Source organism: Electrophorus electricus, chromosome 13 (assembly GCF_013358815.1).
Source record: "Electrophorus electricus isolate fEleEle1 chromosome 13, fEleEle1.pri, whole genome shotgun sequence".
NCBI lineage: Eukaryota > Metazoa > Chordata > Actinopteri > Gymnotiformes > Gymnotidae > Electrophorus > Electrophorus electricus.
Genome location: NC_049547.1, coordinates 22,173,917 through 22,199,287, shown reverse-complemented (window position 1 = coordinate 22,199,287; position 25,371 = coordinate 22,173,917). Strand labels below are relative to the sequence as shown.

Genomic DNA, 25,371 nt, shown 5'->3' with positions numbered 1-25,371 from the left:
TGTGCGCGTCTTTATGTAGGTTGTCCATTCAAATGTTGTGCAGGTTAACATTCAAACCTGCACCAGTGCAGCACGCACGCACGCGACCCACTCGCATCGCGCAGCACCTCCGCGCGCCACGGCATGCGCACGAACGCCTGCGTCCGGCGGCTCGTGCCGTGTGTGACGGCCTGCGCAGCTGTCCCAGACACCTGGCGTTAGCTTAGCTAACCTGGCTAGCACCACAGTCACGGTCCATATGTTCAAAAGAGCGCCAAGTGTTCCGCTTTAGTTAGTTTAGCCGCGCCGAGGTAAGACAACTGCTGACTTCTGTCTGAAAATACCGAGTTCACTTGGCTCCATATCTGGCAGAACTACATAAGCTCGCTAACGTTAGCTGTGATGACACGAGCGAGCTAGCTAGTGAGGTAACGTTGGCTAGGTAAGCTAGCCTGTGAAGGAAAACTGAAGGAAAAAGCCAAAGCAAAGGTGGTTAAAAATACTCATCGACGTCTGTTACAGCTGTCTAGGCAGTTAGTAATGTTTGATAATATAAAATACTCGTATCGACGTTTGTTTCACATATTTTTCTGCGAGAGTGACTAAACCATGATGAAACACCCCCATCCGTGGCGAGAGACCCCCCCGCTCGTCACGCTGCGGATCAGGCCGTCGGCGGCCCTGCAGCTCAGGCGAGGCGTCCGGATGAAGAGACCGAGCCGCCAGGAGGCCCACAGCCCACCCGGACAAGGCTACGGCGCCCGAACCCACCGCCCCGCCTCCGGGCTGAACAGGCAGCCCTGCGGCCCGGCCCTGGTGGTCCAGCGCCAGGAGATGGCTGCGTTTTTCAGACTCTTCGGTGAGTGACCATCACGTAGTGGTTGATTTATCTAAATCTTCTTCATACACGTAACCTTCAAACGTCTGCTTTTCTGTGACCCTTCTGTCCTAGATGACGACCTCGTACAGGATTTTCTGTGGATGGACTGCTGTTGTAAAATTACGGATAAGGTATTCAGGCCTGTGGCAGATTTATGAGCGCAGTTGCTTAGATCTTGTCAGCTTTGGTTTGGAACTAGGCCTGGTTTCTTCTCTCTCACAATGAGTTCATATGGTCTGTAGGTTTGTTTACGTGTCTGCTTCGTGTTTTAGTATTTGCTTGCCATGACGTTCGTCTACTTCAAGAGAGCACGGTTCAGCATCGGTGAACATAGCAGGATGAACTTCTTTGTCGCCCTGTAAGTTCAGACGTTTGCCTTTTTGCTTCACGTTTCATGAACACCGCACCCAAAACTCCGATGGACTCCGGTTACATTTCTTTACTGCAGATAGACATGGCCCAGTATGGCGATTTGGATGGGTTTAATAAAAAGTGGAAAGTGAAATGATCAGTGTCGTTTCAGCCATTTCAAGTTCAGCAAAAAAATGTAAATGAGTGGAAACTCCTTAATTTTTAGGATGTTAAGATCCTGGAGCACTTGCACATTGTGTTGTTTCCTCAGCCCAGTCTTCGATACCCACCTCCCACTCCCACTGTCCACATTTTCCCCCTATCCCTGCTCCTGGCACACCTGTTCCAGGTGTTCTCGATTGCTTGGGTCATGTATGCTCAGAGACGGAGCAGAAATGTGGACTGTCTGAGACATGACTGGATTGAGAACCCGTTGAGGTCTTTTACGTGTTTAAGCCTGGCTACACGCTCGCGGTTTTGGAGAAACCGTGGAATTGTCTTTTTCTGACCGAGGCCTTAGGTTTTCTGTAAGATGAACTGAATCCTACCCAGTTCAGTCACACAAAATTAACCAGTTAATGTACATAAAGGGGCTTCGGCCTTGGTGCCCCACTGCCCTGCACAACTGAGCCAGCTCACAAGCTTATTAACGAGCCCTTCTGGGGGCCCCCTGCTGGAGAACATGTGCTACTACAGGGGAAAACTACAACTGATCAGAGCACTGGGGCCCCAGGACAAGCTGAAAACCATCATTCCAGGAGAGGTGGGTGCTGGCCTATAAGCGTAGTTTGTAACGATGTGTGTGAAAGCGGCACAGAAGCAGAACATGCTGCGTATAAATTTATTCACCGCTATTTATTTAATGAGGAATTACATTTACTTGCATGGTATGAATGCAAATAAGGAAGAACCACTGCAGTGAGTTCACCGGCGCCTACAGCTGCGCTCCCGTTTAATAAAAAGTGAAAACGAACGGGGCGTCGCGAGATTTTTTTTATTTCACGGGCCACCACATCGCTTGCCGTTTTCCAGGTACCTGGCAAACACCATGGAGGAGGACGAGGAGGAGTGGAAGTATGAGATCTTCCCTTGGGCCCTGGGAAAGAGCTGGAGGAAGCTGTTCCCTCGGTTTCTGAGGCAGAGGGACAGGCTGTGGGCGCGGATCGAGTACCGCGCGGCTGTCAGCCGCCGCTGCTGTGAGGAGGTACTGCCACCAGGGGTGCCTCTGTTGGGGCCTGAGCCACATATCGGCGTCATTGGGCTGCGTTGGCTAATCGGCTGGTGCTTGCCCTGATTCGATCGCGCTTATGAATGTGACACAGTGGAAGTTTGTAAGGCCCTTACCTCCCCGTCCTCTGTGTGTGTGTGTGTGTGTGTGTGTGTGTGTGTGTGTCTGTGTGTCCGGGGGGGGGGGTCAGGTAATGGCCATTGTCCCATCTCACTTCATCTGGCAGCGGGAGCGAGCGGAGCACCACAGCGGGGCGCAGCGACAATACCGGGACCGGGACGAGGTGCACGGTCCCCGCGGCCCCGCCGCCTCTCCCGAGCCGTGTGCTCTCTGCGCTAAGACCTCCTGCCTCTCCTCTTCCTCCTCCTCCTCCTCCTCTCTGCTGCTGCCCTTCAGCCTGGAGGCCACACCACCCAAGACCCAGGCTTCACGCCCCATAAGCAAAAAGACCCCCTGCCACTGCACGGACAAAGCAGGTGTGTGTGAGAGTGTGTGTGCGCGCGTGCAGTTCCATTAAACAGCTACTTAATGAACTAGTTCCTTATGGTCTGTATGTTACTATTCAGTTGGTCCTTTTTTTTCCCCTTGTCTGTTCCTAATCTAATCTGTGTATTTGTATTCCCAAATAGGGAGTGATGTGGACAGTGAACCTGGCCGTGACTTTTCCATGGACTGGATCAGTGAGGAGTAGGTTTCCACCTGCTAACACCATGCACCAACAATAGAACGCTCTCATGTCCCATTTTGGCGTTACCCGTTTGCTGTAAAATGAACACTCCTCGTTTCCCCTTATTCCTGCGTGTCTAAGGCTTGGGTCAACCGTGTATTCATTCAACGAGTTAAATAATTAAAGGAGGGTATTACTGACAAACTTATAGCTGTCAGTTCCCAGAAGGACCAAACAAATAAAGCAAATCTAGTGAAGTCTGCTGTGCCCCCCATGAGGAGAGTGCAGTGGCACTTTCAGCTGTGTGTGTCATCGTAATGGCATCCACCTGTATTAGCATTTCCATGTCCCATATAAAAAACGTTTTATCAGAGCCGTTGAACAAACCCATTAGAAACCAGAATATCAAATTAGTGGGCAAAGGGTTCACATATTTATTATTCAGCTATGGTTTGTCCTACATCACATCTCCATCACTATTTATTGCCTGTTTATGAAATGCTTTTATGCTTCTGTGTGGCACAAAATGTTCCTGCTTCGCACCTTTCTGATCATTTAAAAGGCTGACAGCATTCTGAAACAAGCACACTGTTAAAACGTCAATAAACCCTCAACTCTGGTTACAGGGCGTTCTTGATTTCTCATTCAATGCTTCTGGTATTTACAGTGAACAGCCTTTTTTTTTCAATATTTTATTTGTTTCTGTTTATTTAGTTTTTCTGTTCTGTTGCATAGCTTTATTGGAAAAGGACAAAAACATAACTTGTACACGTAGACCTGCATGTGGTCTTGGCACAGGTAGTCAAGGTCATGAGATGATGGAGTGGTGCGTCTATTTCAAGACTTTCCGTAATTTCACAAGGAAGGCTGAAATTACAAAAAAAAAAAGCCTGCTAGCTGCAGAATCACATCTTTGTACACATTTGGGCTTAATTCACATTACAAGGTTGAAGCAGCACATTCACACAAGTCACACAGACCCGTGTAAACACAAAATGATCACTTACATCTACATTTCACTGACACTTAACCAAAGCAACTTACAATTATCCCTGAATACACCTCAAGTAATTGAGGGTTAACCTGGCAACCTATTGTTTACTTAACCACTGAGCTATATCAGACACACGTCTGATATCTTAAAGTTGTTCGTAGATGCCAGCAAATAACTCAAGAGTGGACATCTTGAGCCCCAGCTCATCCATGGTTTGTCTGTCCTAAGGTCCAACGGGTCTGCTGCTTACCTGTTTCCTGTGTCTCATGCTCAGTATGCTTCACACCGTTCTGCAAGGCTTTTATGTGCGCTCGCAGAGCACGCAAGGTACTGAGAAACAACAAACCGGTAAACAAACGTTCCAGCGGAGGAAACCCACCTGTGTGTCTGAACTGCTCTGGATGAGGACGAGCGATGTATGGTACGCTCCCAAATGGAGTGTGCATTGCACCAGCCGGCCCCTCTGCAAAGTGCGCGCGCGCACACACACACACACACACAAACTCCTTAGTCCTCATGTTTTCATCGCCTACGCCAACACATCTTGGTATTTTGTAATCTCCCCCTCTTTAAAGTAACATAACGCAGAAAACCGTAACTGTGATGATGAAAAACCACAGAGAGTTGGGTACGAGACACGTACCAACTCAGACGTGCCCATCTCCAGTCCTGGAGGTCTACTGTTCTACAGGGTAGCTCCAGATCTAAACTCACTCCCCTGATCCGCTCCCCCAAGGACTGGAGTAGAGCAGACAGGGTGGAAGGCAACTCTACAGGGCAGTAGATTTGCAGCACCAGAACTGGGCAGTCCTCAGTCAGTTACCCCTGCAATAACTGCCTTCCCCCAGCTAATTTAACATTTACATATAAAATATCATTAATAGATTGTGTTATAGTATTAAGACGAGCAAGAATGTGTTTGCATCCACCATCTGTGGTAAAATGAACAATTTACAAGTTCCCTTTTTCTTGGACAGCACATCAAGTGTTAACCTTGAGCTGATTTATGTAAATAAAATGATGTTGTGGTCTGTTTAACAGAATCTTTACCATGTTCTTCGTCATTTGAGTCACCCTCCTCACACTCGATGGTTTCTTCACTTGGAGCTTTACGCGTGTGGAAGGAGCCGTCTTTTTTTAATGACGGGGCCACCAACCAATCCCTGTACTGGACCTCTATGATGCGTTCACACACCAGTGGAAGGGTGGAGCATCTCAGCCCCTCCAGTAAGTCAATGATCTGAGTAATGCTGCCATGTGCAAGAAGAAACCATTTGATAGAAGTCCGTTTGTAAACAACTTTTTAAAAGCTGTTCTGAGATCAGTTTCCTAAACATGGCAAAGCATAAAAATAACAGCAAAATGGTAAAGCAGGTGTTGCCTTGAACAGTCATTACAATGAGGATCTTACCCCTACAGTAATTCTGGAAAAACTGCCCTGGGCTAGTGTCAGCTGGTTTATAAAATTTGACCTAGCCTAATGCATGACAATGGGGCTATCTGAATACTGATTGATGATTTGGCTTCTACTGAGTCATGGGGGTGCGTGTCACTTACTTAGCCAAGTAGACAGCACACACACCTCCGTTATGAAGGTAAGGAACTGCTGTAGGCAGTGCCAAATGGGGGGTGAGCATATCCAGAGCAATCTGAAACACACACCAATTTCGACAATACGGACCAGGAATTAAAATCATCACCCCACGTCCCCTCAGCCGCAGTCCACCAGGGGCCCACATACCCAGATATCTACAGGAACAGATTCACGGCAGCCCATCAGGCAACATCTGGGTTAAATAACAGTCTTGACTTCATGCATCACATCACGGTGCACAGCTGTGTCATGATTACAGCAGTAATGACAGTGATTGTCTCTGACTGATAATGGGATTACAGCTATTAACGCCAAATCTGTAAGGCCATTTAACGAGGCTCGGAACGGAAACATCTGAACCAGCAAACATTAACTGCAGCCTTTTGCGATATACTTGAACCAAAACGGACATTTCAGGTAAATATGCAAAAAAACAAAAGGATGCATCTCCTTACTGAATTGAAGCTCCACCCATCAAGCAAGGGTGCAGAGGTGATAAGGTCGCCATGGTGAAAGTGGACGTTATCAGGCCATTCTTCCCCACTGCGCAGCCTCCAAGCAGAGCGCCAGCGCTGGTAGTTCAGCTTGGAGTGTCGGTGATGGTCCTCTCTCACCTCAACACTCAGCACGTTGCCCTTAGAGGCCACTGGGGGGAATGACGCATACAATTCCACATCGGATATAAATAAATAAAAAATACGGCTTTGCTACGATGACGTACATTTACATGCGGGAAGCAAAGAACTGCTGTTTCAAATGGAAGTCAAGTGTAGTGTCTTCCTAAATCATACTGTGAAATTCTGCAGGGATGAGGTCTTATAGCTCATCCCTATCAGAAATCATAACTGAAGCCTCATATTCACTTACACTGCCCAGGACAGGTTTTTGTGCAAATTGCAGTGCACTTAATCTACCACAAACCTTTCAGCAGCCAACATGAAAATTCAATCAACCATTTAAAATAAAAATAAAAATACTGCATAACAATCAGCGTAGCCTCTCGAGTTTCGCATAATCACACAAACATATACAACATTTTTTCTGACTCAATATTTTTAACCATTGATCCATGATGGGTAAAACTCACATAAAATGTTAGAGACATTTCTCCAATTAACTCGTTTCTCTAACAGACTCTAATTAACTAGCTCTGTCGGTCATGTGACAGCACGATGTCGAACCAATCAAAAAGCTTGACCCAAATGTGTTTTATTTTTGCAAATAATTTACATATCCGTCACATCTGAAATTACTTTTGTTTAAATATGTGTGTATATTTAAAGGATTTTTACTTTGCAAAACATAAAAAAGAAAGAAACTTGGACAAAGGCCCCCGTGAAGTACCACTGCACCCTACAGGTTGAAAACCACAGGCCCTGGGGAAACTGGGCGAACAGGCACACTAAGCACTAGGGGTCAGAAGAGAGTGCTCCTCAGGGCAGTACCACTGAGTAGAATCTGCCAAACTCCCATGTGGCATTCGTAGCACTATGGAACCCATCCTAGTGCCTGGTGAGGTTACTGAGGTTGCTCAGTGCGTGCCTGCCCACCTGCTCTGGACAGGAAGAGACTCATGGCTCCGGACCCAGAGCCTGACTCCAGCACACAGTCTCCCTCGGTCACATCCATCATCAGCAGCATGGTACTGGCGTCCTGAGGACACACACACGCACGCGTACACACAGATGGCCATTAGCACAGCATCTCACTGGCCCACTGGTCTACAGGTGCTACATGTCTGCCTACGAGTCGCCCGCTCAGGGTAAACTCGCTGGATGGGTTTTACCGCTGAACAAAGTTACTGTTGCACTGCAGATCCTGGACTTTGAACACAATATATTGACAATAACATGGACGTGCATAAACACATGAAGAACAGGTATGGGACTGATGTTAGGCACGGATAAGCCTTACATAAAACAACTACTGTTATTATTATTATTGATGTTGTTGTTATTATTATAATACTTTAGGATACGAGATGGCAGGGCCTCTTCTCATGAACAGCGTGAACTCCTCCAGAGTGGGTCTACGAATAAGCATACGCAGCCCAATGCTCGTGCAGACGAACGTCCCAGCAGGGCGCCCCTCGATGGCCTCATGGGGTATTGCACCCCATTTACTATCCATCTTAAGTCCTTCCCGGAGCTGGAACATCTTGTAGAACTCCTGCCTTCGCGAGCGCCGGTACTCTGCCATCAGCACCTCCCCAAAGCGCATGGCGCGCTCCCCGGGCAGGAGGACCCGAGGCGGGGCTCGTGCGTCCATCTCCCCTGCCCTGTGGCCCTGCTCCTCGGGCTCCTCTCCGAGCGCCGCAGCTCCGTCGTCCCTCTGAGCGTCTGGCTGTCCCACATGTTCTCCATCCTCTTGTCTGGGAACAGGCTCGTTCCGTCTCGGTGTCAACACCTCCTGGCCTAACAGCTGGCTCACGCGCTCTAAGGGAGACAAGGGGCCCCGTCTCCTCGTGAGAGGAGCTCCCGCCGAAGGTCGCCGCGAGAGCGCACGAGCGCCTGGCGCCTCTGTACCGCTCTCGTGCTCGCCGGGGCCTTTAGGATCCGTTCCAAAAGCCTTCAGGTCACACGCGCAAACTCGTGGAGGCGCTCCGCCAGCAGCGCGCTGGACGTTAAGTCTCCGTGGCCTCACATAGGCGATGCACACTCTGCTCAGTCCGCGCGTCATTGTGCAGGTGCAGAGCGGCGCCGGAGCTCGAGGAGGCAGGGCAGTTAGGCGCGTGCTGCTTCAACGCCGGTGACGATGTCCGTGTAAGTTACCGCTTTATTCCTCGCGCATCTGTAAGCATTTCGCACGTTAACATGTAACGGTTACATACATGACCACGTTATGTTATAACCACAACCACAGCCTTGGAGCCTCGACACAGACTGCAAGTTAGCCAATTAGCTCTCAGAACGGCCACGTTGCACTGCAGTTATCTTTTGCACAAGTGAAGAACGCAGCATTTCAAAGGGCAGTTAGAGTATTAACTGACGATAAAGCCCGCGACGTTTACGTTCGCTAAATGTAATTACTGCAACACAGAAAATGAAAATGAAAATATACACGCAGCATGGCTGTCAGGGCAGCGCCATGTTAAACTCGTCACGTCATTAACGAGCGACAAATGATGCAGGTTGCTGTAGTACCCAGAGACGCCAGCAGGTGGCGCAGCGGAGAGAAAGGGAACGTTAACGGGGTCGAATATCGGACTTCAAAAAAGTGGTTTCATCTGAGATTTATTGATTTTACATAAACGCAGTTAAGATTAACACCAAAGGGCCCCATTATGTCATACTTACAATATTTGAGATAAAAGACAGAAGGTGCCTAATATCCGTGCTGTTCAACAATGAAACAACCACTGTATGTATGTATATATATATATATATATATATATATAATATACTGTATATATTAAAATAATAGTGGTCACTTATGGTTAAATTGTGCATTTAATATATAGAATCTATTATACACTTTTCTAAAATGTCTTTGCGTTCCTCAAAAGCAAAAAGAATAAACCAGAAAGTTCTCGCAAGTGAACGGAGTTCCTGGAGGGGCGCGCTGCTAATGACGCCAGCTCCCGAGCTCCGCGCGACGGCACGTGTTTCCTGGGCCACGCGTGCCCCCGCGTGCGCAGTCGTACGCAGCGCTCCGATAATGGCGGCGGACGGAGGCAGCTTTCCCGCGGCGCTCCCGTGCGCTTTCTCGCCCAGGGCGCGCCAGTACCTGGCCTTGTGCGCGCAGGACGGCCGCCTTCGCATCTGGAGCACGGACTCGCGAGCCCTTCACCAGGAGTACGTGCCGTCTGCGCACCTGAGCGCGACCTGTACGTGTGTCGCGTGGGGACCATGCCGAGCGACCAAGGTGCGTGATGGAGCCCGAGCACGGGACGGCCTAGCTCCGCGCGCTGGACCACGAGACGCCTACCGTCACATGTGTAACCGTGTTCTGCTGCACGCGCGAGCGCTGAAGCCAATCCGCTCCGGCTCGCGAAATGTGTGTCGGTGCGTGTGTGTGTTTCTGCGTTAAGAGGGTCGCCGTGCGCGTTAGCCTTTAGCTCGTGCCGAACCCCGCATGCTCGCACATGCTCGTCGGTAAGATGGCCTCGAGCTTGGCGCTCGGACGTTCGTCGTGCTCCACTCGCGCGTGTTTTAAACGCGCCTGGGTGCTGGCGCGGCGTCCGCGTGGACGTTCACGCGAGTGTCGCGGCGGATGCGGACACGTTACCTGCTCAACGTGCTCGCTGTGGGTTAGCTAGGCTAGCCTAGCACGCGCTAGCTGGCTCGAGCTAACTTGGTTCGCACGTTTTTGGTTTGTTTCTGCGTGCCGAAACATCCACGTGCGGTCGGGAAGGGACTGTTAACCGTGCTTCATTAGTTTCTAATGCGCGTGGTGACGAAACCCGGGCCGGTACCCACGTGCGCGTGGAGGTGAGTGCCGTGCTGGTTATTAGAATCTGGGAGTTAAACCGACCCGTTACTCCCGTTAGTCTCGTTCGTTAGTCTGCAGGGTCTGATCCTCCGACAGAGCGCGTCTCGGGGCTCGTAATTGATCCGGGAGCAGGTGGTGTCTGACCCTACAGCTCAGTCCGCTGCGTGTGACTCGCGAGGGTCCGCGTGTTGCACCGGGACGTTGGGAATGACGGATGTACGCGAGCAGCATTGTAGAAATGGCAGTAAACCTGAGCTGTGTGTGTGTGTGTAGGAGGGCCCGCAGAGGAAGAAGAGGAAGTTCGACACCGGGCATGTCGCGGAGCAGACGGACCTGCTGGCATTGGGCACAGCATCTGGCACTGTGCTGATCTACAGCATGGTGAAGGGGGACCTCCACTGCACCCTGGTACGCCTGCCAAACGCTCGCAGCCGTTCCTCACGCACACGTCCTCTACACCCACCCAGCGAATGTTGGTTGTTCCATGTTTTAACACGTCTGTCTGTCTCTCTCAGGATGGAGGACACAATGATGGGGTGAACTGTGTTCAGTGGCACCCCGAGGACTCGCTCTTCTACAGCGGCTCGGACGACACGCACATCGTCGAGTGGGACCTGCAGACAGGCCGGACACGCTGGTGTGTGCGCAACCCGTTTCCTCTAGGGTGCATCTGTGCCGCCCCACAACGAATCGCGTTAATTCTCCCGTTTGGGGCGGCCGTGGAGACGTGGCAGCGCTGTCTCTGCGCGAGTCTTCACTGCCGTTCCTTACAGCTCCCTTCTTTGCTGTTCAAATAGTGTTTACTGAGCCAGGAATGAGACACAGACTGGACACTGAGCCAGGAATGAGACACAGACTGGACACTGAGCCAGGAATGAGACACAGACTGGACACTGAGCCAGGAATGAGACACAACAGACTCCTTCGCCTCTGTCCAGACAGCTGTGTGTCAGTATGAGGTCTCAGTTGCGAAGGCCAGGTCTGTCCACATGACCACTAGTCGGTTGCGTGTTGTATGGCATGTGTACTGTGTTGGATCACCAGAGCAGTAGTTTTAAGGCAGGGCAAAGCTGATCTCAGATCAGTGCAGATGTGTCCAGATTCTGGAGGCCTGCAGATGCAGTCCTGCAAACCTGCTTACAGCGTGTGTGTGTGTGTGTGTGTGTGTGTGTGTGTGTGTGTGTGTGTGTGTGTGTGTGTGTGTGTGTGTGTGTGTGTGAGAGAGAGAGAGCTGGAGAGAAAGCGCTTCAGTTATGGCAGTACCTGGCTAAGAGCGTAACTGTCCACCTTCTGTGTTCCAGCTGGTTCTCTGGAGCTTGTTGAGTGACCTTGATGACTGAGAATAATGTTGTTGTTGTTGTTGTTGTTTTCTTTAGTAAGTGGAAGGCGGACAGGGCAGCAGTGACCAGCTTGTGCGTGAGTCCGGATGGAAAACTCCTCCTCTCCGCGGGAAGGTCCATCAAAATGTGGGACCTGGCAACCAAGGAGGTGTACAGGGTAAGACTGTGGCCGTGAAGGCAGGGGCGTCTATTGTGGGGTAACAAGGCTGCCTCCCCTCTGGGGGCAGGGTCAGCGTTTGACGCTGTACCGAAGGAGTCCTGCCCATGGACTCTCAAACACTATAACCGCCCACCTCTGTAACACGGTTCAGGATTGTAAGTCGCTCTGGGTAAGAGCGGCTAAAATGCTAAAGATGTAAACGTTGTGCATCCTGTTAGTGCTGTGTGGTGGGTTTGAGTTGTTTTGACTTTTACAGCTGTTTAAGACGCTCTTCATGGAGGTTCACGTGCGGGTTTATCATGTTTTATTACGGTTTATGTCTTTATATGTCCTTTTTACCCATTGCTTAACTCTGCATTATCCTCGCTGCACCTCGGCAGAAGTTCACAGGTCACTGCACCACAGTAACGAACCTGTGCTTCGCCACGACCCGACCGCCCGACAGTGACGCGCTCTACTTCCTGTCCGGAGCGTCACATGACCGGCTCCTCAGTGTGTGGTAGGAAACTAGAACCACTTTTCCTGGGATTTGTTTTCTACTAGGGAATTTTTTTTGGAGGGGGGGGTGATGCGTTAGTCTACACGCAGTACCCCGATGGGGAGGAAATGTACAGCAGCCAGTCGAAACGAGTCTTCCTGCAGTGTTCCGGGTTTGAGTTCCAGTTGGGCCATGTGCCACGTACCTCTTGTTTCATGGTACTGTGACTGCGTGAATGGAGCGTCTCTCAGGCTCAGGACGTCCACCACACTCCCAGCAGGGTTTATAGCCACAAATATTGGCAGATTTACCAGATCACAGACTGGTGTTTATTGCCACGGTAACCTTAAGCGTGTTGAGGGGGGGTTTGTGAAGAAGGTGGGTATAAAAAGTGTGAACATCATTCTGAGGGCTTGCACGTCTCCTCTGTTGGAAACTTCGTGTGGTCTCGACTGCGTTTAGTTCTTGAGCTGGTCGCGAGCCGTTGACGAGATTAGCTGGCGAGAGAACTGCACTTCCTTCAGTATTCCCTTCTGACCTCTCCACTATACCCTGTTGATGCGGTGGAGTCCTGCACTGGCCGGTAATACGATGTCCTGTAATGCAGACAGAGGCTCGGTGGTGTCTCCATGTCTCCAGATGTGCTATCCGTTCTAAGAGAGCTCCTGGTTTCTATGGAGACAGGCTGCTTGCCAGCGGGTGCCGTCGCTGTGGTTCTGAACCGGTCGTGTGATTCTTCCCGCCACAGGCAGGTGCGATCTGACGGCAGAGACAAAGACTCCGTGGTGTCCTTCACCCTGACGGACGAACCGCGACACGTCGACCTGCAGACGTCCAACAGCAAGGATGAGGTGCGGTCTGCCATATCGGCACGTATTAGCTGTAGTGGTAAAGAGGATAACACCACTGCCTTTCCCACAGGGGACTGGGGTTCAGACCCCGCTCTGGGTTAGTGTTCTTATAAATCTGTAACTGTGTTCTACCTCTAACATGAAATTGTCGCTCTGGATTAGAGCATCTGCTGAATAACGGCATGCCAGTTGTGTGCGTTGGTCAGTTCATAAGGTGACGTGGTAGAGAAATGTAAAGATGTCGACTCCCAGCACAGCACGTTTGGGTTTAGTGACGAGACAAATGTAGCTTTGAAAATTGCCTCCAGAGTGCCTGATCTGACACTGGGCTGACGCGGAGTGGCATCGGGGGTCTTCAGATAGCAGTGACTGTGAACCGTGTGTTGCTGATCTATTTCCTCCTCCAGGCTGTGCGGTTAGCAGTGGTGTGTAAGGATGGGCAACTCCACATCTTTGAACACTTTCTCAACGGGTGAGTGTTACCTTGTCTGTCACGACCATTCAGTAAAGCATTGTAGGTCAAGCCCTGCGGCTGCATTTGGCGTCTACCTCTCCTGGCGTGGCTGTATTTTTGTCGGTAGTGTTCCTCCAGGATGTGTAGATAAAGTGGCTACGCTGAGCCTGATGAAATGAGACCGGCCAGTAAGCCCAGGTCCTGACGGTTACCGTTTGGGTGACGATCCGTCTCTCTCCCTGACCCCCACAGGCCGTGTAAGAAGCCCTTGTCTCCAGTGTGTTCTCTGCAGGTGTCCACCCTGAGGTCAGGGGACACTCCGCTGCCTGTGCCTCTCCTCACTGCCTCTCTGTGTGCGGACAGACAGCGCCTCCTGCTGGCCTATGGCAGCCACCTGCAGCCGGTCCTGGAGACCACGGTGAGGACTCCGGCAGGCTCAGAACCAGCCCGGTCTGACCCGTGCTTACTGCCGCCGGGGCCCTAAAGAGCAGCCCTTGGTCTGAGTGGCCTGGCGTGGGGGGGGGGGGGGGGGGGGGGGGGGGGGTGTTGGGTAAGGCGTGCGATGTGTAGCAAAGGCCGTGCTGACGTACCGAACCTCACGCGAGTTTCTTTAGAGGCATGAGATGGTTCGGGATTTCGTTTTGTTAGTGGTCTGGATTGGGCGGGTGTGTGTTGTATGTAAGGTACAGTATGGGAATGTAACCACACTGTTTGTGTGTGTATCTGTGTGTTCTGTTTCCTCAGCCCATAAACATGTCCGAAAGACATGTGTGCCTGATAAGAGATCTGAACACTGCGCACTCGCTCTCTGTTGATACTGCAGTTTCCAAGGTAACAAATCCACTTTTATTTCTGCATTGTCACTTTTTTTAAAAAAAAATTGTCCTTAAATTTTTTTTTCTCCAAGAAATGAGCTATACTGAGCCACACATTAAGTACATTCAAGTAAATAAAAACATTGCTAATATTTAGCTTACATCCGAGACGCTATTACCTACCTGCTGGTGGTTTAGTTGAGTTTTGCAAAGAAAAGGCTTATTTCTAATGCTCTGTTGTCAGAGTTCTGTGTGTGTGTGTGTGTGTGTGTGTGTGTGTGTGTGTGTGTGTGCATGCGCGCACACGCGCTCCACCAGCAGTAGTGTCTGACTGATGACCTTTCACCCCCAGGTAAAGACTCCCATTGTAAACGATCAGAAGAGCAAAGTTCTAATGCCGGGACTTCCTGGACATCAGGCGCCAATCAGAGCAGCTCCCAGCCAGTCAGAGAAGAGAAAGAAGGGAGCCGGCACAAAGGAGGTGTGGCCAGAATAACTGCTGCACACGTTCACAAATACCTGTGCTCTTCTGAGTCTGTGTGGTGGTGTCAATCTCTCTCTCTCTCTCTCTTAGATGTCCATAGAAGAGCGGTTGGAGCAGATCGAGTTGGGTGCGTCAGGCACTGGGGGTGGAGGTGAGAGGGTCTCCACCTCCCTGCAGACGGACGGTTACGCAGTGCTCCTGGTCCAGGCGCTAGAGAGCAGAGACGCCAAGATGATGAACGTGAGTAGCTGCGTGCCGTCTGCCGAGAGACGCCGCTTGGGCCGAGGGGAGCTGCTGATTGGCTGAGGGGCGTGCGGGTGTGCAGTCGTTTGCTGAGCAGCTGGACTTGTCTGTGTAAACGTGGGCTGAGCGCGTCGACTGACGTCGGTCTTGATCGTTGCCGTTCGACTCTGCAAGTTGGCAAGGCAGCATAAGGGGCTGCCGGTATGGTGGCGATTCCCTCACAGGCCGTGGGGTCTGTAGGATTCTCTCACCCCTTTACCCAAGAGTCGGTCACCATGGTGACGTGCTCAGTGGTGCATTAGGAGTTGGCAACGTGAGTGTTGAGGAATTCTGACCCTTGCAGGTTAATTTTTATCAGAGGGTTGTTAAGTTTAATTTGATGCCCTGTGAGAATCTCTGGAGGTCTCCGGTGCCCCTCATACTGTCGTTTACGTTTGATTCTCTTCCCAGAAAATCCTCCAAACGAAGAAGGAATACGTGATAAGGAACACGATCGCCAGGATACCCCCCCGGCAGTCCTGCCTCTGGTGGAGGAGGTGAGAACTGCACGGCTCCTGCCGTTTGTCTCTTTTTATTGGTTACATATTTTTATTTTTAGAGAATATCTGTGCTCACCCGATTTTGTTGTGTGTTGTAGCTGTCTGGAAGGTTACAAGGACATCCGTTTGCGTAAGATGATGCTTTCTGTATTCAGCCATTTGTCCTCCCAGTGCAAGCAAAAGTCTTCCCAGTGGTGTGCTGACTCCCTCTCTCTCTCTCTCCCTCTCTCTCGTTACAGGGCGATACTTATTGTCCCTTGGTTGAAGGCAGTGCTAACACAACACACTTCCTACTTGTCCTCGGTAAGTGTGTGGATGAAGGGTATCTGCCGTTAAAACCAGTACGGCTCTGTTTTAGCAGACAGGTGATGTTTTTAAATCTGAGCTGGGGCGAGTCGGGCCGTTTGCCCTCGGCGCTCTGTCTCCATACACACATTCTTCCGTCGCACAGGAGGCGTGACTGTTGATACAAGCACTCCGAACAACCATCCGTGGCTTTTGGGGGGGAAACGGACACGGGACACGAAGTGCCGAATTGTTTTTCGCGCGTCGCCACAGACGCAACAAAAGCGGTTTAAAGATGTTAGAAACGCACACGGACCATGGAAGCAGACACATCCGGCTCTGTCTCAGTGAGGCGTCACACAGCACCGAAACGAGGAACTTGGAGAACTGAAAGCGAATCTTTATACCACGTTCATTGTACAGATGCCCTCAGGTGTGAGACAACCGCGTGCCGACTTTAGTCCCCGTGGCGGCTGGACAAGGCAATGAAGCGCAATGCTGTGTGAAAAATATAGAAAACCAGTTTAACTTGGCGATGTGGCAAACATCTCTACAAGCAAACACAGTGTTCAGCAGTGGGAGCATTACCTGCGAGACCTGCAGGTCTTCAAGTATGCAGATCAGCACCAGTTAACGGTCCATTTACTCCCATCAGTACCACTGGTGTTTGTCCGTAATGATCTCTTACGAGAAGGTTCACGCAGTACAGTGCTGAGCTGTTGAATGTGCTGTGTGGTTGCAGATAAAAAGATCATTATTGAAGAGATCTCAAACTCAGGTGTAGATCACATTGCTGCATACCATGTTAAAGCTTTAATAAGAATTTGACAGTATAATTAATTACAAAGTTCAATCATTGTTATAAATGTACCCGTTAATTGTCAAAAGCACACCTACATGTATGAAAAAACAATCAAGTAAACGGTTAACACCACAAATGTTACTGCGTGAAAAAAATAAATGGCAAAGGGGAAGTCTGGTGAAACTTTCTATTGGGAACAAATGTTTATTTTTGAAGCACAGCTGTGAAGGTCAGCAGCTGTAACAATTACATTTCTGTTCAAACACTGTCTAGCTGTAGCAGAATATATTGAAATTCATTTTGATCGAGTTTAAATGAGTTACTTTCCCCACTTCGCCTCGGACCCTCAGCTTGGTACGTCTCTAGGCCAGACTGCCCGTCTCTCCCTGTAGGTCTGTGTAACGACATGCGGTTCAGAAATGTATTTATATTTTAATATCTAGGAGGAAAATGCATTTTTCAAGGCGATTTTCAGTCATTCATGTACCGGCATTGGCACGTTTAGACTTATTTTTGTTTAAAACGTCAGTGTAAAACTTGAGTAGCTGGTTAAGCAAAAGTCAAATGTTTGTTTGCAAAACGGAGGATAAGTTTGTCTGCCCTGGAGAATAAAACAGACTGTGGAGGATCAGACGTCCTCTACTGTCTCGCATTAATATTTTCAGGGGGGTTGTTTTTTTTTGTTTTGTTTTTTTTTAAATAAAAAAAATGCAAGTTCCATTTTTTGTCATGTTCCATTACTTTTCCTGATTGTTGTAGCTTTTTGCCATGGTGTCGTATCGGTACCGAGATACTTAGGAAGGTATCGTATTGAAGTATTATGGTATCGTGACACCACTAGGTGTTGGCACTGGTTCGAGCTTTCCTCACTAACGGTTGTTTCCTGTTGCAGCTCCCAGACCTGGTGGCTCAGTTAGGGACGCTGTACCACGCGATCGAGAGCCGCGTGAAGGTTTACCAGCAACTGACGAGACTCCACGGCAAACTCTACCTGCTCATGACTCAGGTACAGCCCCCAAAGACCCCTTTTACCTGCTCAAAAGCGGGGATTAAAATTACCTAAAGGCCTCTTCAGGCCAAGTAGGATTTTATTTATCTGGATGACCAAATTGGATTCCCCCCCCCCCACACACACACACATTTTTAATTTCTCGTCTCTTTCTGCTATTGTCATGTTAACAAAAAAGTAACCAATCAAATGAAAACAGAGTCATTAAATGATGGAACATTTAAATAAATGCACGTCGTCTGGAAACATGCAAAGGTTTTCGGTCATTTCTCAGGCTCTCTGCTTTGCTCCTGTTATCTTTAACCTCTGAGCTCTGAGACCTTCCACGATGCCCATATATAACATCTATAACATATCCAGCAAATGCTGTAAATTGAGATGATTAAAAAAATACAAGCAGAGTCGGTCTGTCAGTTTAGCTTCGGACTCTGTGAGACACATTTAATATGTGTGTGCATTTTCAAAGCTTGGAGCAGAAGGGGGTTTTGTTTTTTCCTCCCAATCTGAAAATAATAACTCGGGTTTGAAATTTCTGGGGGAAAATTGGGGGAGTTGCACAGAATTACAAAAAATGACAGTTTGCTTTGACCAGAGCTGAGAGCCATTGCATAACTCCATCCTGCCCACTAGGTGGCGACGAGCAAACGATCCCAAAGAGTGGAAGACCTGGATCACACAGCCAGGCTGGTGTATGAGGAAGGTAGGAAGTCATAATGCACCTTACTGGAGTGATGAATCGGGCTGAGGAAGACTATGCATGTATGTAGTCTTCATCAGGCGTGTTCTTCATCTGGCCTTTGTGCGACAGCCCTACGTTTTACATTTACAGCACTTATCTGACTCTTTTATCCAAAACAACTTACATTCTGACTGAACACAGCTTGAGTAACTGAGGGTTAAAGGTTTTGTTCAGGGGCCCAACAGTGGCAACCTGACATTGGTGGGACTTGAACCAGCAACCTTCCGATTACAAGTCCAGTACCTTCACCACTGAGCACCACTGGCCTTTTAATGTTTTAATTGTTTTTGTGGGGTTTTCAGATTCCTCAGATGAGGATGAAGGTTCAGGGGATGACGGACTCCCTGAAGAAGATTCAGATGTGAGACTCACTCACACGTGTACACACACACACACACACGTACTCACACACCACACACACACAGACGTACTCACACACCACACACACACACACAGACGTACTCACACACCACACACACAGACGTACTCACACACCACACACACAGACGTACTCACACACCACACGTACACACACGTACACACACACACCACAGGTACACACACGTACACACACCCACACACCAGGCTTAGTCCTTGTACTGGTCTTGGCCTCAGCGTGTATTGAAAAGTAATTTAGCAATTTTACATCTGTCTGAAATATGGCTTCACTGGTCCCTTTGTGGCTGTGAGAAATTACCCAAAGAAAGTTGAATAAATACCCATAATTCCATGTGTTCCTTCTAACAGAGCTGGGAGGAGGAGGAGGATGAGGAAGGAATGGATGTGACGGAGGAGAGAAAACCCCGTGAGGATGAGGAGAGCTATGATGAAGACACGAGAGAGGAGCCCAAAGCAAACGGCGACTCCGACTTCGACCCCGAAAACGAGAGCGAAGAGGAGTGAGAACAGAACTGAACAAAAAAGCAAAACAATGCCAAGAGGCTCCTGGATTTTTCTGTACTTTTAATTTTATTTTTCTTCTTTTTTGTTTTGTCCAAAAAAAAAAAAAAAAAAAAAATGTACAAAAGGTTGTTTTAGAGTTCCAATGACCGCTGTGACCTGGGCTGAGGGCGGCCTTTACGGCACAGCCACTAGGGCGGCGACACGACTTACCTGAGAACTGTACAGCAGACTCGAGTGTCTGAACTCCGTTCTGCTCGTCGTTCCTGTGCCTCAGACTGCCTCTGTCTTTTCTGACTTCTGTTAGTTACAGCGGCAGTGTTGGTTGTGTATTCTTATATGTAAACCTGTTCAGTACAGCGAAAGTCACAATTTTAGGGTACCCCAAAAAATATTAACTCAATTAGTATGTATTTTTGTTTTTGGGTTTGTTTTTGTTTGTTCTCTTCATTTGCGAAGCCTGACGTAACTTTAGAAGTCAGAATTTACGTCAGAAGCACTTTTTGTTTTTGTAAGTCGAGCTCGTCGTCTGATTCAGCTCCTGACTTAACCCACACAGGAGTCCGCGGTGTCTCGGCTGTCTCACGGAGCGGCTGCCTTAGTGAGAAACCTCGTGAGAAGTGCAAGTGACGCGTGCCTCTCCACTATCGTTTGTGCGCGCACACCGGCAACGGCCACGCTGGCCCCGCGTGCAGCGCGGTTTGGCTCCGGTAACGCCGCGCGCGGCCTGTGCAGATGTTCCTGAACCAACTTTCGTGTTTATTTTATTCCTGTTTCCTCTTTTCTACGTGTCTGCAGTGTTAGGCGGGGTCTTGGCTGTCCTCTTTTTAATAACAGCTCAACTGGTGAAAAAGCCGAGCGAAATGCTGCTTGCGGGTAGTTTGTCAACATAACCTTTTTCATGCAAACAATATATCGACGACTGTTGTACAGTTTAAATGAAATAAATTCCTTTTTGTTCTCTGAGGACGCGTGTGCGTTCATTTGATGAAATAAAAGCGAGATCGGTTTTTAATTTGATGACATTAAATTTTTCAATAATAAATACTTTAAGTCTTGTATTCAGAGCTAACACGAGTCTTTCTGCAGTCAGCGACATGTCGTGTGCAACGGTGTATTTAAGTCGGAAACGCTGCAGAAGACGCACCACACCGGCTAATTAAATGCTAATTCAATGTCCAGCGTTTATCTGACACTGATCCCAAGCGCCTTACAGTCGTGACCTCGCACAGCTTGAGTAATTGCGGGCGGCAGCCTTCCGATCACTAGCCCCGTACCTTCAGCACTGCCCTCGCGCTCCGCGCGGTGGCGTCCAGATGTGGTCGCGTGTGAGCGAGGGCGCGAGGTCGGGAGCAGCTCCGTCCCCCTCGCGCTCACGCGAGCCGAGTCGCGGGATCCACCCTCCACGGTAGGTGGGGAAGGCACGTGCGCGCGTAGTGGTTGCGCCTCGGCTCGTCGCGACACTCCGTGCGAGCTCAGCGGCTGGAAAAGGCGAGAGTTTGCAGCGTTGCGCGTCGGTACGTCCTTCATGTGTAGGTATTCCGGTCCTTTTCTCGTTTTACAGTGCGCGGAACTTTTTAACTGCATTTGACTGCAGTTCTGCTTGGCTGGCTCCAGGCATTTCACGCGTCTTTCCCCCTGATCTTCTGTAGAGAAACGCCTGGATTTCCTTATACGAATTTCGGTATTGGGATCAGTTTATTAACTTCCATTTCTGCCACAGGGACACTTCCGTATACGGTAGGAAAACGGGTTAGTTGAACTCTGTTCATACCATCCTCATCCCTCTCTCTCTGTTGTGCTCATATACTCCACAGGTCTCTGGTCTTTGTGCTTGCGCTTTACAGCCCTGTAAAAGGGACCGATTTCCATCGTCTCGGCTCGTGCGTCTCGTTTTCTCTCACGTCGGCACCATGAACTGGGCTTTCCTCCAGGGCCTCCTGAGCGGGGTCAACAAGTACTCCACGGCGCTCGGGCGCGTGTGGATGTCCATCGTCTTCCTCTTCCGGGTCATGGTGTTCGTGGTGGCCGCCGAGAAGGTTTGGGGTGACGAGCAGAAGGACTTTGTGTGCAACACAGCGCAGCCGGGCTGCCACAACGTCTGCTACGACCACTTCTTCCCCGTGTCTCACGTGCGCCTGTGGGCGCTGCAGCTCATCTTCGTCACTTGCCCGTCGCTGCTGGTCGTGCTCCACGTCGGCTACCGCGAGGAGCGGGAACGCAAGCACCGCGCCAAGTACGGCGAGGCCTGCCGCCGCCTCTACCAGGATACAGGCAAGAAGCGCGGTGGGCTCTGGTGGACGTATGTGCTTTCGCTCGTCTTCAAGATGGGCGTTGACAGCACGTTCATCTACCTCCTGTACTACATGTATGAGGGCTACGACTTCCCGCCGCTGGTCAAGTGCTCGGAGGTGCCGTGTCCCAACACCGTGGACTGCTTCATCTCGCGCCCGACGGAGAAACGAATCTTCACTCTCTTCATGGTGGTCACCAGTCTGGTGTGCATTTTCCTGTCCCTGTGCGAGATCCTGTACCTGCTGTGCAAACGCTGCTGCGAGTGTGCATCCAGACTCCAGGACTCCCGGCAGGGTGCCCGGGCCACATCCATCTCCAGTGTGAAGACCCCCAACGCTCTGCTGGGGAACAGCACCAGCCGCCCACCGGGCCAAGCCCGGCTTGTGCCCTCGTACTCGGTGACGGTATCGGCGTGAAGGGGGATGAAGGACCAAGATGTGGGACTCCATAGAGAGACATGAAAGATGGTGGATTACCTTTCAAAAGTGACAGGTTGTTTAACTTCAGAAACCGAGAAGACTTGGCTCAAAGGCTGCAAAACGTTTTAGGCCTTACTCAAAGACTGATTAAGGGCTGAACTCAAAAAGCAGAGTTTACTCAAAGACTTGAGACTGGCATGTATGAAGTTGTGGTCAACATATGAATTCCCACTTTGTTGTTCTTTGGACTGTGTCTTTGTTTCTTGACATAATCATCTTAAAAGCTTTAAAAAGACACTACGCGACTAAAAGACACTACGAGTTCTCACTACATGGAACTCGGCCGTGGAAGACACGACAGCTCCAGGAGGTGTTTGATAAAATGTACAGGGGGTCTGCGAAATGGCCTTTGTTATTTCTTCTAATTGGCTTATAACTACACATACGGAGTGATATGCGGTTTAAACAGGTCAAAAAAGGTATTTATTTACTGGGGTATTTTACTTCTGGAAGAAGCCCAGCACCTGTAGAATGTGGCCAGGAGCAAAGATTTTCCTAGCTGTGTCCTTACACAAAAACATTTGAAATCCATGTTTCCATGTTATTTTCAATAAGGTGCTTTAGAGGCACAATGTTTAAATGTAATGTAAATTATACTATATACATATGTAAATATTTAAATTGCCATTATCGCCAAACTATGCAAGAAATTACCCGAGGCTTAGAATGAGGTGTGCATCTCCCATTGTGGGCTTTAGAAGTACAAGCAGGTAGGACTAATAATGAAATTACAGCGCAAATCAAGGGTCAACTTTCCAAATGTTTCTTACTCTAGTTAATGGTGAAACTGTTACTGTTTCTCTGTTTCTGCCATGATGTGACATAAGTCTTTGATTATCCAAATTGCAAGCAAGCCAGTTACAGAATAAGCCATAAAAACCAACTGGAGTGTTTAACTTATGAGTAACGTCACACAGTGCAGAACTTTATTTAAAACAAGGAAACCCAGTGGTAACCAGTGAAAGACCCCTAACCCAGTGCAGTGAAAGTATTATCCAGTGAGTCATCTTCCCCACCGGAGCTCGTGCAGATGGCCAAGTTTTTATTTTGAACAAAGCAAGCCTCCGTTTTCCATCGGCTGTTCCCAGCGGTCTGCGTGGTGACTCCGTGCTGCTGGAAGAACTGAGCATTTAGAAAAAGTTGTTTTGTTTTTTTTCCGAAACCACATTCAGAAAGAATGAAGCTGTCCTGAATGAGAGGCGACACGATGATTTTCTGCAGTACAGCACTGATTCATTTCTTTCCTCTAATAGAAATATTGGTAACTATCCTAATTACATTTTTTGGCTCTCAGATTGCTTTGACAAATGTGAACAAATGTCTTTCTGCCAAATATTTACATTCTTTGGACAACTGACCACAAGAATCTTGGTTGTTAATAGTTTTTGTTTGGTTGTTTTGGGTTTTTTTTACAAATGTATTGTGTATTTTTTTTAATTTATTTTTTTTACATTTCTGTAAGAAATGCTGGTGTGTGCAGGTTGACCTGAGGGTACGTTCAGTTCTTGGGTGTCAGACTTATTCTTGTGCTTCTCATCAGACAAACTAGGAACTCAGGGAACGTGTGCATACTGCTACTACAGTGTCTAGGCAACTACTGAAAAATTGTCTTTTCTCTGTGTGTGTGTGTGTTTATCTTACAATATTGCTCTCTTACCCTGTTTTTTTTTGTGTGTGTGTGGTTTTGTAAGCTGATTGTAGAGCAGGGAGAACTCTAGACCTCAGGACTGGGCTTGGCCATGCCTGCCGGCCCCGTGCTGTGGAGAAAGACAGCAAGGATCACGGTGGGATTTCCACTTGTAAACATGCATCCTCTGACTGTAAACAAATGCCTGTGCTGATTTCCTGTTGTGTCTTGTGCCATGCCAGATTTCTTCTTCGTTTTCACGTGTGCACCTTGAAACGTTTGATTTCATTAAAAGTCAGCATTTCTATTTTCATATTGGTCTGATATTGGTCTGATATTGTAATCCATAGGGGTAGCAGCATTACTCTAGTTAATGAAGCAGAAGTAGTTACTTGAAGCTCAAAGTACCATCAAACTTGAGACCTTGGAATCAGAACGCTCAGTGGAAGTTGGAGGTTTGTTTGATTGTTTTGCGTTTCATTTATATAACAATCTGATGAACAGAAAGCATTATCATCTGTACAGAAAATGACAGTAACTACGATGAGACACTAACAAAACAATGAATTTGTGGTTTAAGCAATAAAGCTGTTTGAGTTCTGAAGCAGCGATCAACCAAACGTAACATTTTGAACACACACACATAGAAGGTGACTCAGTTGAACTCTGTGGTGTATTTGGTGAAATGGAAAACAACTATAACACATGTAAACATCAATAACAGCACAAAAATCCCTAACGCGGCTCACTTATCGTCAACTGTCAGTCTTGGGGTTGCTCTAATGAACGTGAGATTCCCTCTTCCGTTATCACTTGGGATGTCAGTTTTCATCACAGTATCCGGGTCGATGAGTGGTCCGATGACAGTCCACAGTCAGAAGCGGGTTTATCAGCCTAGTATCTAAACGAGCACAGGGAATTTCAACCGATACAGATAATACACAACATACAAGCACTATTCTGATTATGTGCAGAACAAACCAAATAATACAATATACATAAAGGGCAATAGTGTTTGCTACTCCTGACATCAATAACGTGCTCTTATGTGAGTGAAATTTTGATTTGTGAGTATCTGTACAATACAGTGATTGTAGATTGGAAACAGGGTATGATACCTATATGAGGAAGCGATATAGCTATGATAACAATGGCATTAGGAAAGTAACTGAGCCTTTGTTTTTGGAGAGGAGGCTTTGAAAAAAAGGCCGTGTCAGATGTGCAATCGTTTTCTGTAATTAATTGTTTCCAGTTTCTTGAGAAGTACAGGTCGGTCCTGTAGTTGGGAGGAGGAGCTGGTGATCTGTTCTGCTGTTATTACCATTGTTTGCATGTGTCCTGTTTCCTGTCCTGTTTCCTGGCTGGGCTGCTCTGGACCAGACAACGACTGATGTGCTTTAGACAGATTTGTCCACCATGGCGTAGCCCTGACCCAGTACCTCCTGCGGTGGACCATGCGTCCTCGTGTGTGTCACAGGGGGTACGACCTCTGCTGGGCCCTTTAGAGGATGGACTTGACGTTGGTCTCCCACTTCAGGTGTTGGGAGATGGGAGTTCCCAGAAACTTGAAGGACTCCCCGATTCAGGGCTGTCTGGTGTTGTTAAGGGGAGCAGTGCTCCTCATCTTCTGCAGCCTCGAGCGCGTTCAGGTCCGTATTGTTCCGATCGACATCCCACCGATAGGCAGACTTGTCACCGTCTTGGACAAGGCCGGCAGCTGCGGTGTCGTCTGCAATCTTCCAGGGAT

The 25,371-nt window shown here is 48.8% G+C and overlaps 4 protein-coding genes across 6 annotated transcripts; 3 read left to right on the top strand and 1 right to left on the bottom strand.

Annotated features, from left to right (window-relative positions):
- The first annotated feature begins 194 nt into the window (after positions 1–194).
- On the top strand, positions 195–3,156 carry spdya (speedy/RINGO cell cycle regulator family member A). The gene is made up of 6 exons (XM_035533101.1): positions 195–838; positions 932–990; positions 1,132–1,217; positions 2,243–2,414; positions 2,629–2,914; positions 3,068–3,156. Exons 1-6 carry the CDS (start codon positions 589–591, stop codon positions 3,127–3,129), a joined length of 915 nt encoding a protein of 304 aa, XP_035388994.1. The 5' UTR covers positions 195–588; the 3' UTR covers positions 3,130–3,156.
- Positions 3,157–3,548: 392 nt separating this feature from the next.
- trmt61b (tRNA methyltransferase 61B) lies at positions 3,549–8,796 on the bottom strand. Its single transcript, XM_027027096.2, has 7 exons — positions 7,662–8,796; positions 7,244–7,346; positions 6,149–6,339; positions 5,657–5,748; positions 5,150–5,349; positions 4,479–4,562; positions 3,549–3,972 (listed from the first exon to the last, which is right to left on the bottom strand). The coding sequence occupies exons 1-7, from the start codon at positions 8,370–8,372 to the stop codon at positions 3,938–3,940; spliced, it is 1,416 nt and encodes a 471-aa protein (XP_026882897.2). The 5' UTR covers positions 8,373–8,796; the 3' UTR covers positions 3,549–3,937.
- A 521-nt stretch (positions 8,797–9,317) lies between these two features.
- wdr43 (WD repeat domain 43) lies at positions 9,318–20,189 on the top strand. The gene is given in 19 exon segments (XM_027027093.2): positions 9,318–9,557; positions 10,398–10,532; positions 10,640–10,761; positions 11,501–11,621; positions 12,005–12,123; positions 12,851–12,953; positions 13,361–13,425; positions 13,660–13,825; positions 14,152–14,238; positions 14,575–14,703; positions 14,797–14,946; positions 15,400–15,454; positions 15,457–15,485; positions 15,587–15,618; positions 15,728–15,791; positions 17,468–17,581; positions 18,215–18,284; positions 18,626–18,684; positions 19,071–20,189. Coding segments are annotated over 19 exon segments (1,983 nt in total). The 5' UTR covers positions 9,318–9,350; the 3' UTR covers positions 19,227–20,189.
- Positions 20,190–20,654: 465 nt separating this feature from the next.
- On the top strand, positions 20,655–23,937 carry cx34.4 (connexin 34.4). 3 transcript variants are annotated; one of them, XR_003411822.2, is made up of 3 exons: positions 20,687–20,755; positions 21,041–23,258; positions 23,689–23,937. XR_003411822.2 is itself a non-coding variant. In XM_035532474.1 (2 exons), exon 2 carries the CDS (start codon positions 21,137–21,139, stop codon positions 21,932–21,934), a length of 798 nt encoding a protein of 265 aa, XP_035388367.1. In that variant the 5' UTR covers positions 20,655–20,740; positions 21,041–21,136; the 3' UTR covers positions 21,935–23,937. The 3 variants fall into 3 exon arrangements, 2 of the variants coding, with proteins under 2 accessions (XP_035388367.1, XP_026882877.1); XM_035532474.1 differs by having other exon boundaries at positions 20,655–20,740; positions 21,041–23,937; XM_027027076.2 differs by having other exon boundaries at positions 21,041–23,937.
- The last annotated feature ends 1,434 nt before the right edge of the window (positions 23,938–25,371 follow it).

Bases quoted from the DNA above. Each gene is read 5' to 3' on its own strand.
- spdya (XM_035533101.1), top strand. From the start codon at position 589: ATGATGAAACACCCCCATCCGTGGCGAGAGACCCCCCCGCTCGTCACG. The intron at 2,415-2,628 runs GTACTGCCACCA...GGGGGGGGTCAG, and splicing joins GCCGCCGCTGCTGTGAGGAG to GTAATGGCCATTGTCCCATC. The intron at 2,915-3,067 runs GTGTGTGTGAGA...ATTCCCAAATAG, and splicing joins CCACTGCACGGACAAAGCAG to GGAGTGATGTGGACAGTGAA.
- trmt61b (XM_027027096.2), bottom strand. From the start codon at position 8,372: ATGACGCGCGGACTGAGCAGAGTGTGCATCGCCTATGTGAGGCCACGG. The intron at 6,340-7,243 runs GTGGGCAGGCAC...CATTCCCCCCAG, and splicing joins TCTCTTCCTGTCCAGAGCAG to TGGCCTCTAAGGGCAACGTG. The intron at 5,749-6,148 runs GTAAGGAGATGC...TGTGTGTTTCAG, and splicing joins ATGGGTGGAGCTTCAATTCA to ATTGCTCTGGATATGCTCAC.
- cx34.4 (XM_035532474.1), top strand. From the start codon at position 21,137: ATGAACTGGGCTTTCCTCCAGGGCCTCCTGAGCGGGGTCAACAAGTAC.